The 17,053-nt window shown below is 40.3% G+C and overlaps 1 protein-coding gene and 1 long non-coding RNA gene across 3 annotated transcripts in view; one reads left to right on the forward strand and one right to left on the reverse strand.

Annotated features, from left to right (window-relative positions):
* LOC134876832 (uncharacterized) overlaps positions 1–17,053 on the forward strand; it is a 76,704-nt gene that overhangs the window by 28,099 nt on the left and 31,552 nt on the right. The window lies entirely within an intron of this gene.
* tfap2b (transcription factor AP-2 beta) lies at positions 3,993–16,431 on the reverse strand. 2 transcript variants are annotated; one of them, XM_063902295.1, is made up of 7 exons: positions 16,371–16,431; positions 13,246–13,698; positions 11,698–11,752; positions 9,807–10,026; positions 9,172–9,290; positions 8,222–8,363; positions 3,993–4,617 (listed from the first exon to the last, which is right to left on the reverse strand). In XM_063902295.1, exons 1-7 carry the CDS (start codon positions 16,416–16,418, stop codon positions 4,326–4,328), a joined length of 1,329 nt encoding a protein of 442 aa, XP_063758365.1. In that variant the 5' UTR covers positions 16,419–16,431; the 3' UTR covers positions 3,993–4,325. The 2 variants fall into 2 exon arrangements, with proteins under 2 accessions (XP_063758365.1, XP_063758366.1); XM_063902296.1 differs by lacking the exon at positions 16,371–16,431 and adding an exon at positions 14,132–14,247.

Genomic DNA, 17,053 nt, shown 5'->3' on the forward strand with positions numbered 1-17,053 from the left:
ATTCTGTTACTGATTCCTGAAATCAATGCAAGCTACAGGGAGTAGCTTGCATTGATTTCAGGAGTCAGTAACCATTGGCAAGCTCCAACTTTGTAAGTTTCCATGTTGTGGTAGGCCTCTATCCTCGGGCGTGAAAACAATGCAAACAAAATCAGAAAGCTGCTCAATGCTAAAGTTTTGTAAACATTTGCCATCATTTTGTTGACTACAGGCGCAGCAAACTGAATCTATAGAGCTCAAGTTAACTCAGAATATGATAGTATCCGTCGTTATGAACTGCTTAAATCTGCCTCCAGCTTGACTTTTTCCGTAGTAGTGGAGTAACGAATTGTGTTGTAAATGTGAGACAAATCAGATTTGAAGAAAAACCTCAAGCAACCTCCATCCATATAGGCAGCAGTGTGGAAGTGATCTTATATATTGTAGTCAGTGTTAGACATTGCTTTAAAAGAACTGCACTTTTACTTTCAATCTACAATTTACAAATCAGTGCCACAAATAATGCAAGTGTGAAGTCAGAATTACATATTATAAAACAGATGTTAGCTATATATTTTCTGGGTAGCCGTAGTGTTTTTAAATTTGTCTCTGCATATTCCCCGCCGTCAGAAGTACTTTTAATGTATTGGTAAACTTCTCATAAGCCTCCATACCACACTAAGGTGTTAATAGCCTTTATATAATAGGATTACTATAATGTATGATGTATGCAGAGGTTTGGACTCATTGTGTAGATGCAGCCTTGACTTTTACAATCAAGCTCTTCAAGAGGCTTGAGGCTCAAAACACAACTAACTGTGTTGCCAATGGACGCTAAACCCACAGAAACCACTGGTGTTAGTCCCTTGGATACTGAGGTGAAAAATACCAATCCAAAAAGACACTCTCCTGCCAATTCATTCAGTTCTGCTTCCTTAGGATCAGGTTTTTTAAGGCAACATAAACAGAGGTCATTACAGATGAGTAATAGGGATGATTCTTTCCATTAGTTAATTGAATTTTCATTTGAAAATATAATACAAAATGTGGGTTACTCTAGTTTTTATTGGGCTTTAATGCATTTTTAGGATTATCCATACATCCCAACGTCTTTATATGTTTTTATTACCAGTTCACATTAGTACAAAGTCTATTCATTACATTATTTAGATAATTTCTTTATTCGAAAAAAATGATAGATAGGCATCGAGCTGAAAGACTTTGAGACCTATATTGTCTGTATATTTGTTTGTGTATATTATAAGCTATTTTTTGTATTTAATTCCAAAATAAGAAGAGCGAAACCTTGCCTTAAACGTCTTTTTACCGACACGTCACCCACATTATGAATCTAAGTAGAAAATCTTCAGTTTAACTCATTAAGGGGACTTTTTATTTAAAGCAATTCGTTTGAGTTAATGAGTGGAAACGTTTCTCTTCCGTGTGTTTTGTTGTGTTGTCTTCGGTTTGTTTATGGTTGCAGCCAACCTGTCGGTGTTATAGTCCTGATGCTCAGCAGCTTCCTGTCTTTGTTGAGCGAGAATCGCTCGCGGACATGCGGGTGCTGAACTCTGCACCTGCGTCACGCGGCGTTCCACTCCACGGGTCACACTGAGCCCGCGGGACACTCTCTCTATCTCTCCCCCTCTCTCTCTCTCTCAATTCAAAGAAGCGTTATTGGCATGACCATATCAAAAACACTACTGTCATCATGTCAGCATCCCCTCTCTCTCTCTCTCTCTCTCTCTCTCTCTCTCTCTCTCTCTCTCTCTCTCTCTCTCTCTCTCTCTCTCTCTCTCTCTCTCTCTGTAAAATATTTAGCAACTAATATTTTACACATACAAAAAACGTATTTAAGTTGCTGTCAGACAACATGACTTCTGACTCCCTCTTATTCTCTCATTTAAAGCAGCGTTATTACCACATGACAAATTGCCAACGCGTATTGTTCAAGGTGGTGCAATGTGCTCTCTGTGCCAATTTGCGCCATGGAGAGTTTGGTTTAATTTTAGAATATTTGATTTTCAAAAATGGTTATAAGGGGGCTCATTGTTCTGTAGCAGAGCCTATTTATATATTTGTGAACAGACAGAGGTGTCTAAGAGTTTCCCTTTTTTTTAAGGTGGTAATGATAATGACAGTAGGCTATTATGGTTTTTAAGTTCTTCTTTTTTCCTTCAAATCTCTCTATGCCTTTAGAGCTCCCTATTCTCTCCGTCTCTCTTTCTCATTATCTTTCTTCCTTTACTTTTTCTCTGTGTGTCTCGCGCTCTCCCGTCATTAGCACACCGGCGGTACATCCCCACCGCACATCGGGCCCGCGAGGCACGATTCTATTCCCCCTGCGCGCGTGCGAGAGAGAGAAGCCTCTCTGAAACGAGAGCCTCACTGTCCGGAAAATGCAGCCAATTATCTCCCTGGAATAAGGCAATATTCATCATTGTGTATGCGTGTTTCAGAGGCTTTGCAGTATTAGATTATTACCTTACAAAGCAAATATATACGAGTGTAAAAACATTTTCTTATTTTGACTTTTAATCTTGAACTTGGCCGTAAATGTGAAAGAATTTCTGAATATCTTTAACAAAATACAGGTCGCTTTAAAGTACCATTAATCTATTTTGAGTAAAAATAATATAACTGTTACTCCTTTAATCTCTTGTCTTGTACTGAATAATCCTCATTGCAAATTAGGTCCATTAGGTAAACCAACATATCAGAAACCATTAATGACTCATTTAGTTTTCCATTTATCATTCGGTCCGTGTTCTAAATGTTGGTGTTGGAGTTTACTTTTTTATGTGCATTTTATTCAAAGATTGGGCTTTTGAGTATCCCCAATTTTCCATGGATTTCCTCCCTGCAGAAAGATGGAAGGATATATTTCACTAGATTATTATATATTTCAGACTGAGGCTTTTTATGACTGTTTCTTTAAATGAATATCTGAATTGAATAACTGAGTTGGAATTAATGTAAATTGAAATCTACTTTAACGATTTTCTTATGTTGGTCCATTAATTAGATTGTAATGGTTTTTTTTTTTACACTGGTACCTAAACCATTAAGCCATTTATTTTGTGATGAACAGGTTGTTGAAATACATACTGTACCATTAATTTAAAGCACAGTCAATGCAAATGTGTCACATTTAAAACCACAATGAAAAAGACGATATTTTTAAGGTCCAACTCGAATTTCAGTCACTTAGAAAGTTGCATTTTCTTTTGGAAATGTAAATGATATCTTCAGGTGTTGTTTAATATTCCATTAAAACAAATTAGGTTAAGTTGTCTGACATCAGCCAAGGAATACCAGGTTTTATATTTTGGATAGGTGACTCTGACTCCCAAACTTTGGTGGAGGATTTCCCTGGAGAAAAGGCCAGGCTGCACACCTCGCATAATAAAACACATGGTTTATTATCAATGTGATAGAAATGAAATCACTGGACAATTAGAAGCATGTCTACCCATCATCAGCACCATGACAACAGCTCTATAAGAACAGAAAAACATTGCCCCCCGCCCCACCCCCACCCCCCTCGGGCTCACAAAGGTCGAATCACAGATAAATAGGCCTACTCCAAAATAGCTGGTGCACCTATTTACACAACCATCCATTTAAATTAATATAAATAAATATTTACACACATAAATTAACACCCTCCCCCCTCTCGTTAAGTGAACACACAAACCTGTTTCACAGATAAAATGCTTCATACCCACAATGCTTTTTTCCTGTGTGAGGACAAACACAAGCACACTGAAAAAACTGAAACGTTGACTTTAATTAAATATATTATGTCAACAGATCTCACACAGCTGTAAAGGGTTAGTGGAAAGCAATAATATTAAGTTTAAATAAAGATTATTAAGTTCAGCTTAATATTGTTGCTTTCAACAAACCTGAAGTGAAATTGTTTACATAATACATTTGATTAAATTCAACATTTCAGTTTTTTCTGTGCGCACACACACACACACACACACACACACACACACACACACACACACACACACACACACACACACACACACACACACACACACACACACACACACACTGTTGTTTGTTGGCTGCTCACAGCATCACAGTCTCACAGGATGCAGGCAGGGGGAGCGAAATGGATGCAACACAGTAACCATCATGTCCTCAGGGGAATGAAAAGAACGTAACACAGATGAAACATCCCTCTGTGCTCTCTGACACTGGCCAACAGGTCTCCCTTTCCTCCTCTTCCTCCTCTTCCCCCAACCTGTGTGTGGCAGGTCAGTGGCAGTGGTGTAAAGCTAGAAGTGTAACGCCTCTGTGTGTCTGCCTCCCATCATCTCCCCCGCCTCGCTTCATTTCCGCTGCTTCTCCTCTTTGTCGGCCTTGTTGCTGCCGTCGCCGTGCCGGTTGTTGTTGGGGGGGCTGTTGATGAACATCTTGTCCAGTCCTTTGAGGGCCTCGGTGAGGTAGTTCTGCAGGGTGGTGAGCGCGGCGCAGATAGCGGGTGAGCCGAAGCCGTGCGTGATGAAGGAGAAGTGGGAGAGGCAGCTCTGGATGCCGGGCTCCAGGATGGGGCTCGGCCGAGAGTTTCCCAGGGGAGTCCTGTCCTGGGCCAGCAGGTCTGAAAACTCCTTACACAGCTGTCTGCAAGGGGGGACACAAGGAGATGTCAGGAGGGAGATATGGGTTCCTCTAAAATAGTAACACCACTGCTGATAGTGGACATTCAATGGCAGTACATGTATTAACCTTGCTTCAGTGTGCAGCAACCTGGAGCTTGTTTGACTTTAGCTTCTAAATAAATGTGTGTCCATTCTGGATGTGATGTGATAGGTTTTAATGTCCCCTGGAAGTTGTTACACATGCATACCAAAGATAACGTTGCTTTGTACTCAATAATTAAGACTGTTTGGTATTATTTATCTTTTTCTATTATTCATTTCATTGTTTTTGAAACATTTTATCCATTGTTTTTTATTGTAAGTGTAATTTCCTCTAAACTTGTAAATCTACTGCACCTGTGTCAACACAATCAAAAGATCCCTTTGTTTCCTGCAGTTCTTCTCTACATGCATAATACAGAAGCACAATGAGTAGCCTCTATCCCATTAATACTCAAATGCCTATCAAACCCTCTCACCAAAACAGTAGACAGTATATGTGTGTCCCATCTCCGAAGGGCAAAGAAATCATGTCTGCAGAGGTTTAATGGATAAAAAGTCGAGATCAGTGATTCATCCACAACTGTATTCATGTTAGGGTGGGGAAGTGGTCCACACAGCATCTGGACCTTCACTTAAGCACCCACATGTTGCTTTTAGGTGGATGGGGTTATGCTCAACTATCTGCAATAATTGTGTCAATGGGTTTAAGTACTGAGCTAATTATAACCACGTTTAAGATTCTAAACCAGGTATTCAGTGAAATTCTCGATTAAAAAGCCCCCATAGCATCGTAGTGCAAACTGCACACACTTTGCAAGGCCCTCAGACTAAACTCTACAGCCTCTCTTAATGCTGTGTGCCTGATCCGGATTTTACAGGGATGTTTTTGATTCTCTCACTAACTTTATCTTAACTTACATTATCAGCTTGTATAACAAAATCCATCCCAAAGGAGAATAGTGCCTGATGCTTCTCCTTTTCAACTCCAAAGTAATGATGTGTAACTGTATCCTTGAGGCATATTGTTCTACTTTTCTCTATTTATTTCTGTTTCCAAATTTAGAAAGTGCGTTTGAAAGACAATCAGAGGGAAAGGCATGAACTTGATGCAGCTGCTACAGGATGCCTTGACTTTAATTGAAAGAGCCTTTAAATCCCTAGAAAAGTCATCTAAATATTCTGGCAAAGGTTGAAGAGCTTATAGCTTTTTTTCTGTTCCTTCTGAATCAAAGATATATAATTCATCCTCAAAACTTGATGTACATTTTTTATTTTTGATGCTCTTGAAAAGGGATAACATTTATGCTCTTGACTCCACCGGATATCCTCTCATCATCCTTTACACTGACACCATACCAATAATGTTTAACACATTATCTTTGGAAATTAGAGGATGCTTTAACTTCATAGAGAAATGTAAAGCTAATGCCATATCTGAACGTTGTACAAAAGAGCCATATTTATATCTAGAAAATGTAATGAAACCAATAGAAGAGCAAGGAAGTTGCATAGTTTGAGGCCTCAGCATTTGAAGCCAATATTGAAATGGTAATATACGTAATTTAATACAAAAGGTAATCAAATGCATCTTCATTCTTCCTTTAAGATTCCAATGAAAAATGCAACGGTGAGAGAGAATCTCGCCTCCTAAAAATGTCAGCAAATCATCCTCTTGGTTTTGGGCCCACATTTTATATTCAAGAGACCTCTCTCTCCCTCTCTTTCTCTCAAAATGTGTACCATACACACACACACACACACACACACACACACACACACACACACACACACACACCCAATGAGCGGCCTAAGGGCAGAGCTCCAGCAAATGAGTGACAGGCGGTGCAGGCCGAGCCCAGCTGGGGTTAGGCGAGCAGAGAGGAGAAGCCTCCACCTGGGGCGACTCTCAGGGCCCTCGCTGTTGTTTTCTGACGACTTGAAACACTTCACTGCTAAATAATGAATTTCTAACAGGCAGCACCGACACACAGTATTGGAACAGGTTTGAAACTGAGCATCAAACATCCAGCACCGAAACACATCGTACATACTGATCACATTGGGATACACACACACACACACACACACACACACACACACACACACACACACACACACACACACACACACAGAGGCAGATGGTTTATACAGTGCAGACAGCACTATTTATGCAAGCTAAAAATACAAGTTTCCTGAAGGGATCTTTGTTACAGCTCTGCATGCAACCTCTTTTTTTACACAGAAAACTCATTCAGGGGAATAAATGGACACAGAATAGGACTGCTCATTATTAATTGGTGAACGGCTTTTTTGATCATTTTAAAAATAGGAAAACATCCCAAGTGGTTCTGGGATTTAATCCACATTTCCTCTTCTAGCTTGGTTTCTTTTTAAAGAAAATCTATGTTGCTCTGTTTTAAAAGTAATCACAAGACCCTGGATTCAATTCCGCAGTTTAACAGCCATAAAAAAAAATGGATTAATATAAGTAACTCTACGAGGAGAGCCAGTAAAAATCCATCGCCTTTAAGACCAGAAGCAGAGGTCAAACCCACACCGTCAAAGCTGGTATTTCATAATGTCTGAGACTATACATTAAAGTGTGCATAAGATAAGGTTCCTGTATACTTGAGTAAAGCGGTATTTATGTGGAAATATACCCCTTGCTTTTAAGATTATTCACTAACATGCAGATTAATACATATTTCGTAAACGTTTGAATTCACTTTAACTGCCCTCAATTTCCTCAGTCATTACGACACAGGTCACCTCCATATAGAGTTTGATGCTTTTCATTAAGAAAATCTCCCTTTCCTCTTTAAATGTCAATGCCATGGCTCACTGTGGCAAAATGGACTGTGTGATATAGAGTGAAGCGCAGAGGAGAGGTTTGCACCCTCGGGGGTATTAAAGAGGGGGCCATAGAGAGGCCCCCAGGAAAATGAGGGAGAGTTTAATTTCACAATAATTTCATTCATCAGAAATGTAACTACTTGCAGAAGAAGCATGCCCTGGTGTTCACACTGTATGTGTGATGGTTATGTAATTCAAATTACCAGCAACCAGAGCCTTTCTAAATGGCACCCTGGAACTGTAAACCATATTTAAGGTTTCAAGGTTTTATTGGTCATATGCACAGCATATACAACGTATATGTTGGCAATGAAAATCTTAGATCCCATGCTCCTCCAACAACTCAACATACATAAAATAGTGCAAAAAGGTGGAAAGTAGGAGAACATTTCATATATACGAACAGCATTAACTGGATATACTTTCAGAATAAAAGGGCTTCTTTGTAAAGCTATTTTGTTTAGAATTTACAGGAAATAAACAGCTTTACACCGCTTTGCGAAAACACATCTGTGTTGATAGACTGGATGTGTTGGTTTCATGTTGTGCCATTTAGTTTTTGTTTCTCTAAATACCTAAATTGCTCATTTTAAATGACAGCAATACTCTTATTCACCACTGGTATCTCCTATGCTGCACATCAGACATGCATACTGTTCTATGACAGACAGAAAACACCCTATAAAGGCTATGAGGGAGCTGAATCTAATCAGACGGTCCATCAGACTCACTTTGTCGCCAGCAGCATGTTTTTCCGCGTGTGCATCTCGTTGGGGTCCGCGTGCTGCCGGTTGAGGTACTCGCTCACGGCTTTGGTAGGAAACTCCGTCTCGCAGATGTAACCGAAATCTCGGGCCAGGTGCACCGCCTCACCTAGGGGGAGGAGATTCGGCGGTTACAGTCGGAGTGATTATGAGACGTACAATATTGCGACATGACAACCATGTATTTCCTCCTTTTATCAGTATTCATTATTGTGCTGTCCGATTCCTGCAAACACTGCACGTGTTAAAACTGGGACGTCTTCCCTTTATGCACGAATGTCCCTCCGCTGTCATCCTCTCGGGATGCAAAATGTTTTGAAAATACAATATGTAGGCCTATGGGTGAAGGTTTTAATGTCGTTATTTTAAAAAAGAGAGAGAGCTCTTGCTTTGAGAAATTTTCATAATCCTAGAAAAAAGTAGGTCATAAATATATTTGTATTTCATTTTTAAAGTGTAGAAATAAATATTGGTAAACTTGTATATTAGGCTGTTTTCAGGAAAATGTTGATTTAATTGAAAATGTAGACTATTGTTAAATTGGGCTTGTAGCCAAATGTTGGGTACCACCTGCCAGGCCCAAACTGCAGCCTTTAACCAATGAATCATTTAATCTAATTTAGTAACTCCAGTACTCTTCTCTTCACTCGTTCAGAATCAAATACTTATTTACCTTTTATTAAATGCATGCAGCCATTTTATAAACACAGTCTCATTGTCAAACCTGTAAGGTCATGAACTTTGTAATCCTTTCACCTGGCCATGCGTCATTTTTGGTGATGTTGAAATCTTTGTCATGTGGAGCAAATTAAATGTTGGATTTCTAGAGCCAAACTTTACCTTACTAAACTATGTCACAGTAAGGATTATATCCATGCAGCTTCTGTATTAATGGATAAACACAGTAAAGCAATCACCTTCTACAAGAGATGTTAGTAATGTGACATTTGCAGCTTTGCGTCTTCCAGCAGGTAAATTCATTCCAATCTTCTCCAGCTTTTCCCTCAGACATTTCCCACCGTTTTTGGATTTTGCTCTGTGGAAAAAAAGGAAAACAAATAATGTAAATTGCATCAGTAAAGAACCAGGGCATACATGTCATATATTCCTCACAAGGCATTCAAGTAAATGACCAATATTCCCCTAGAAAGTTAAAAATTGAAACACATGATTGGACAGGTAGGATCTTCACCCAAAGATAAATAATAGACACATATTAATCTATTAAGTTGCAGTAATAAAAATAACAACACTACAATTAAGTGAAACCGTTTCGTACAGAGATATTAATTAATATGAATATAATAAATACATATACATGTCTGTGTGAGTCCAAAGCAGCATTGTGCAGGTTTGGGAGTTTTTGTTTATTAGTTTGTATTGTGCATTTGGCTTTGTTAATGTTAAGTAGCATACAAAGTTCAGATACAGCTGCCCTTGCATTGAACTCTGGGTTTAACTAATATCTTCTCTGCACATTTAAGGAGACACAAGCTGTTTCTACACCCAGACTTTATCCCTGCGTCAACATGCTCTGAGGCTGCAGTCGTACCTTCTCAACACGCCCCCCAACAGGGATGCGTTCAGGCACTCTGGCGGGGACAGTCTCCTCTGCACCTCCCCTACGGTCACTTTGTACTTGGAGGTGGAGCTGAGCAGCGACAGGCGGCCCGGTACCGAGCAGAATACCTCGTTAATGTTCACGGTGATGCCTCCGATCAGCCCGTCCTTACCGAGCATCAGAGAGCCCATGTTCTTGTGAGGCATGGGAACTGAAAGAGGACGTTACATAACATTTAAAAATAAGTACGATTTTTTTTTTTTTTAGAGCCCAATTTGGGAAATGGTTTGGTCAAAGCAGCATGCAAACAAGGCATAGCACACGTAATAAAAATAAAATACAGGATACATATAAACAGAAACAGTATTGGGGGAAGATTTGCTTCTAAATAAGAAAATAGAAGGAGCTGTGAGTTTTAATCTCGTGTCAGACTGTGAGTGTGACCAGGAGGTGGGAAGTAACTAAGTACATTTACTCAAGTACTGTGAGCAATTTTGAGGTGAACTTTACTTGAGTATTTTATGCTACTTTATATTTCTACTGTACTTCATTTAGAAGGGAAATAATGTACATTTACTCCACTACATTTTTTAACAGCTTCATACTTCTAACAAAATGCATCTGTAAAAATTAAACTATTGGGCTTGAAGTCACGAGTCAAATTATTTAAATATTGTACAATCAGAAATGTCAAATATGTAAATATAACTGCACATTGATTACTTTTACTTTAAGTACTGCTGATAATACTTTTTAAATTTGACGTAAGATTTTGAATGCAGGACTTTTAATTGAGTTGAAATTGAGTATTATTACATTACTGTGTTGGTATTTTTTACTCAAGTAAAAGCGTCAAGAGATACTGCTCCCACCACGCGCGCTCAGAAGGGAGCCCTGGTCTAATGAAGCGCCCACGCGCCAGGCATTTACTGATATTTAATTTCGCACGACATTCTCATTACAATATTATCGATTGTTGATTGGCTCGCGTTCTCAAATCACTCCACGGCCAATCTGTGCCAATTACCAAGTTACAATTTTAGTTTAGTTACTTTATCATAAACCTGAAAGCCGTTTGGGGTAACGAATACATTATTTATAAGTTACAATTTAATTACTGAAAAAACATGTGCCCATGTTACAGCACACAGTCTTTGCTGCAACATAAATTACATTATCATAGATTTATACTTTTGGAGGGCGGGGGGCACAGGGGGTGTCCAGGCTCAGTGTTACAGGGGCTCAGTGTGGGGGGGTTTGATGGCTCCACGGGGGATAATACCGCAGATTAGCTCTAAACGAGCTCACGAGATCTCCGTGAGCGGTGCCATTTATTACATCAGCGGTTTAAATGCCCCGCGGGGAGCTCAGTCACTCAACATCCCGTAACTAAATCACCGCACATCATCAGCGACACACTGCCTGCGAGTCAATATACCGGGATCTTTAACCCATTCCACAAAACCCTCATCCTGGGCTCCCAAAATCAGGATGAACCCATATATCCAGCTTTTACTTGCCAAAGCATTGAGATATGACACATCTGGTCCTCTTTAGATCCAAGTTGTGCCCTTTTTTATTGGCTCTACACAACATAAATCATCGTAATGTATGACATATGACAAAGTAAATTAGCCCATAATTTGGTACAGACAGAAAAGGAACCTCAAGATAAGATAACAGCCCTATTATGTATCTTAAATCTATTCTAGATCATCCAGATTTGTGTTCATTTATGCTTTAGTTTTTTTGGGGAAAAAATGTATATTTGTAAACCTTGTTGTTGTCATATTGTATGACTATTGGTAACATATCTGAGAGATCAGACGGTGTGTGTGTGTGTGTGTGTGTGTGTGTGTGTGTGTGGGGGGGGGGGTGTTACCTTTCTTAATTACAGATTGATCAAGGATGTTCGTTCCGTTGGTGTCGTCAAGAGTCTGCTGGAACCAAAATAAATGCAAACCATTACAGTGTGCTTCATGCAAAAGGAATCCAGAGTGTAAGAATAAAGCTAGACGTATTTAATTTTGGGGGGCAAAATACTGCAGGAGTCATTTTAATTCAAGGTCTCTAAAAAAGAAGGGAAACATTGTTTGTTTCCACAGAGCAAACACATCTTGTTTGTAATCCATTTCCTCTTTTTATTCATCATGACGTGACTCATAGAGAGTAATGTGTTCTCACTAATGTAAAGCCTCATTCATCACCCTGCGAGATAACTTCCTCTTTGAATAGACCTGCTGTTGTCACCATTGCTGCACGCTCGTATAAAAAGAAAATAGGACTTGTTAAAACAAATTCAAACGGGGTTAATAAATGCGTGACACAAATACGTAAAGCCAGAAATGAGAATGTAATGTGGAGGTTGAATGTCAAATAATTCGTGATGGTTTTGCCCTGAGGGGAAACGAGAGGAAGATGAAATCCTTCACAGATGACAATAAAGTCTCTGGTAGACGGCTTTGTATATTTGGTATGATATATTATCTTGTAAAACAGAAATTCCCGCCTTCAAATTTAAAGAATTAACTGTCCACATTAATATGAGCATGAATAGAATATAATAAATCATTATAAATATAAATAATGATAATTGTAATCATTATAAATAATATATAATAAAAATAGATGTACATAATAATATTTACAAATAATAGTAATACAATTATATTATCAAAAAACATGTGTGCACGAAATTGAAATGTTTCTTTCATGTTTAAATTACCAATTATCTGCATCTTCTCGGGGCTTAACTATGGATTAATCATTAGGCATCACAAGGCAGTAAAAAGGGTGATTTCTTAAAATTCCAATTCACATAAGCAATATGTGAGCTCCACGCAGCCATTAATGAATTATTCCCCACATCAGCATCTCCTGATCAGAGATGTCTCAGCTCTCTGAAGACAGTTGGTTTAGCTGAGGGCCATTTGTGTTCAGGCTACAGCTGCAGAGAGCTCATCCCTGAGGGAACTGCTCTGAGATCACTGACCTCAACACTAAAGCACCGAGACAATGAAGGAGACCACCGCCAACAATTACCCATCCCTCTCCTGCATTAGCTTATTTTAGGGTTTTGTAGTCGCTATTTTACGCCATCCAAAATGAGGGACACTGTGCCATGCAAATATTAATACAAACCTGGAGTAGATGATGGATAGATTTGGGTTGTCAAGTATTGTATTACGCACTTGAGATAGGTATAGAGTAGATATGTTAAACATACGTCATTTACTGTAAATGGGAACATGCATACACGTTCCACTATCGAGACTCATTTTGTCAAACAGCTGCTCTCTCACTTGCAGGTTTTACCATTCTGGGATATAATGATCGAAATATAATTAAAACTACTTTTTAGGCAATTTTAAAAAAATCATCATCATTTTTGCTTTGCTCTTCAGCCGCTGTGGCTGTTCCTTTGACACACCTGAATATCTTCCATGCCGTGCAGCCCGTGCAGAAGTCCATCGCCCATCCCGGGCTCCAGTCCCGGGTGCGCAGAGTGCAGCAGCACATCGGGCCGCCTCACACCGTAGTCCCTCCGCGGGTCTAGCCCGGACAGTTGCGGCAGCGAGGCCCGAGGTTGTGCCAGCAACGCGGAGCTATCCATCCGCTCCGCTGCCGCGTCCTGCCGCTGCCGCGCCCCCCATGCGCTCTGCTGGCTCTGGTGCAGCGAGTTCAGGGAGTACGGGTCGCTGACGTGGGAGTACGGGTCCTGGCTCTGGTAGTGAGCGAGCGGCTGGTACGGCGGTGGAAAGTAGGGTGGCTGGAAGTCCGAGGATGGTGCATGAGATAGCGGGGGCGCACTGGAGTAGGGTCCCGCGTGCGAGCCCAGCTGGGACAGCCGCGAGCTGTGGCTCGAGACACCGTCATGCCGGTCCTTAAAGATAAAAAAAAACAGAATAAATAAACTACTTGCAGAAATGGAATTTTATTTTTATAACGAAATAAAACCAAGTGAAGGCCTATGGACCATGATGCATTTTTAAGAGCATATTGCCCCTAGTGATGCAGACAGAGTCACTGGCATTAAATCTCCTTTACAAAAACCACATAGATGCCAAAAGCAAAATGTGTCTAATTTTAATCTCAGAACGAAATACCTCCGAGCAGTGTCTACCGATTCGCTCAAATGATTCAAAGATTCAAAGGCTTTATTGTCATATGCACAGTACTGTCTAGTATGGCAATGGAAATCTTAAATCCCAGGCTCCTCCAACAATGCCATATAAATAAGACATAAAACAATAAAAAAAAATAGTGCAAGAAGAAACAGGGTGCAAATACACACCCTGTGAGGGAAGGAAACTCACCGCGGTGGAGTAGGAGTGAACTAACATTTGAACATTTAACATAAAACAGCTGGATGGGAAAGTGTTGGCTCCAGATAGCGAGTGTCTGCAGGCAGGGCCGATGAACACAATCCTTCCTCCGCCCGGAGCAGCCGTCGCTCTGAGTGTGAGCCACGGAGCACCGCCTCTACCCCCGGTATACGGTGTAATTGTTATTCATGACTGAGACTTACAGGAATATTAATGTGCGCGAGGCAGGGGACTGGCGACACATGGAGCGTGAAGCCTCTCGCGCAACCGTGAGTGACGTTTAGATTCCGTGGAGAGCCGAAACGACTCGAACAGCACGAGACGGAGAGAGCCCTCTCAGTCAGGAGAAAGCGAACAGGGCGAATACACCCGAGAGGAATTCCTCGTCATTAAAAAATGGCACTTAGGGGGCTTTTTCATATAAGTAAAATCTGACGCAGGGAAGACTCGCTTTGTAGCCTTTGGAGACACTTGCACAAACCATTTCTGCTCACAGACTTTGACGTGTAAACCAACATAAATCCAGTTCTTAGATATCAATTCAAACATAAATTGGTGTTTAATCAAGACACTAAGAGGGAAACTGTAATCCATCCAGCGTCATGATAAGGCAACGCAATGTAGGCTAGCCACTGAAGTAAAAGCCAGTCTGCTTTTACGCACAGCCACAGCATACAGACACATTTTTCTTTCTGTGCTTGTGAGTGCATTACAGTATTGCAATACGTGGTACAAGAGTTGGTCCAACACTTTAAAGTCAAAGCTTCAGTAATTGAAAATGTGTGCAACCCTCTGAGAAACTCTGAACCAAACTACCATAATAACATTTTGAGACATGCCAGCAATATTGGCTCTGATCCCAGCCATGTCCTGAACAGTGAATATGAATTGTTGCCATTAAATCAGAGCTAGAGTCCCAAGATCTAAATAAGATGGACTGAAGCGCTGTTCATGCACGAGCCAATCATAAAATGAATACAGAGACTGATCCCAGACCAGTTGAACGGTAAGGAGTCTTGAACACATTGCCCTCAGTGATTGAATTGTTGTTTTAAAAAAGTATTATTTATTTATTGCTGTCTTACTATTTGTCATTGTTGATGTTGGAGCTGCTTTAATAAAAGGAAACTGTATCGTATACCTGCACAAAGGTGGACACCTCATATTTCTTCAACTCATTTAAGCTAAACTTCATCCATGTCAACACACACAAACACACACAGAAGAACACACACTGAATACACGTTGTCTCATTTGCAGCTGCCTCTTGACACAAACACAACCGAGACACTACAGGGCGCACGAGGACCTTGCGTGAATGGTGTCACGAGTCAAAAGAAGCGATTAAACTTTATATTGTACACTGCCCCCCCGCAACCCCCCTTCTCTCTTGGATGACTTGTTTAACAACATTAGAGCCTCCCCTCCCTCGCGCCGTGGGAGAAAAGCCATGTGCGGCACGAGACAAGGGTTTCCCACCGGGCTGAGACGAGGGGCCTCGCGAGCTTTTGTGCTCGAGCCCATTGAGCGCGAGCCGGAGCACTATTTCACCCCCGCGTGCGGCGGTATTTCTCCCCTCTCACTTCTCCTCGCTCGTTTAAAAAGAAAAGAAAAAAAATGTTCTTGGATCAAAGCCAAACGATTTACATACTTCTGACACATCAAACACTCTGACCCAGCGCTTCTATTTCTATTCATTTTCTGGTATTTTAAAATCTAAAATAAGCCACTTGTCATTTCTTTTCATGCAGCAGCACTGATTCTTTTTCTAAATATCTTTAATAAATATATAATTTAAAGAGGTTAATCATTATTTGCATCAAACTACTTTAACGTTTCTTTTCAACTTTATTTTCCCATCTTTAAAATATAACACAAACAGAAATTTCAAAACACCAAATATCTATATCCACTGTAAAAACTAAAATGTTGTTTCCGTTTTACCCTGTGATCCAGAAAGCCACTGGACATAGACCACACACCCAGCCACACAATACCAAAACATATATCTATTTCACAAAAATTGACCACAAACAGCCAAATATCTTTCAAAACGAAATTGCCATGCAGTTCAATTTCCTCCAATTCATATTCACATCCAGCACATCTTAAAATAACAGGCCTAAAAGCCTTATGCAATACCTCACTTATCTCAACACTGCATTATTCCCCAGAAAAAAGCATGTGTAATAAATCCTGCAGACCACAAACAGACGGACGGTAACGTTACCTCGTAAATATCTTCATACTTGACATTCTCTACTAGTTTCCACAGCATGGTCGCTTCTCCGGTGTCGGTAAACCGAATGCAGCCAAGTGAGGAAGAGGAGTCTCATCTCTCTCTCTCTCTCTCGCTCTCTCCTCCCTCCCCCCCACTCTCTCTCTCTCTCTCTCTCTCTCTCTCTCTCTCTCTCTCTCTCTCTCTCTCTGTGAATGGGAAACCCCTGTAATGTAAAGACAGCAGCAGCAGGCTCTCCATCTATGAGCACCAGCAAATACAAAGAACAGATGTTTCATTTAGTTATCCAGCAGCCTTTGTAATTTTCAAAATAAAAGCATGAGCAGTTAGCAAAAGCCTTGTATTATATTAATAACTTTAGAGAAGGGTGGCTTAAAATACAGTTTTTCCTACAATATCTGAATGTTTTGGATGGATATGAAGCGTTGACTTTAAGAGGACATGACACAAATACATGAAGTCCAATTTATAGTTTTCGACTCCCTTTTCTCTAATCTTTCTTACTCTCAGACATTGAAAACCTATCTCTGTCTTGAAGAAGGTTGGTGGACCTAAAGCCACCAGTATAAATAATTCCAGGACACCCTCATCAAGATAACGGTCCAACACAAGCCTCCAAAACTGCTTCATAGCTCCTGGCATTGGTTCGATTCGTGTTGACTTTATTAGAGGGA

Source organism: Eleginops maclovinus, chromosome 15, assembly GCF_036324505.1.
Source record: "Eleginops maclovinus isolate JMC-PN-2008 ecotype Puerto Natales chromosome 15, JC_Emac_rtc_rv5, whole genome shotgun sequence".
NCBI lineage: Eukaryota > Metazoa > Chordata > Actinopteri > Perciformes > Eleginopidae > Eleginops > Eleginops maclovinus.

What these genes read in the sequence shown, in the direction of transcription:
- tfap2b (XM_063902295.1), bottom strand. Translation starts at nt 16,418, where the DNA reads ATGCTGTGGAAACTAGTAGAGAATGTCAAGTATGAAGATATTTACGAG. An exon ending in AGTATGAAGATATTTACGAG is followed by an intron (nt 13,699 to 16,370) that starts GTAACGTTACCG and finishes TTTATCTTTAAG; the next exon opens with GACCGGCATGACGGTGTCTC. An exon ending in ACTAACATCTCTTGTAGAAG is followed by an intron (nt 8,364 to 9,171) that starts GTGATTGCTTTA and finishes TCCTCCCCCTAG; the next exon opens with GTGAGGCGGTGCACCTGGCC.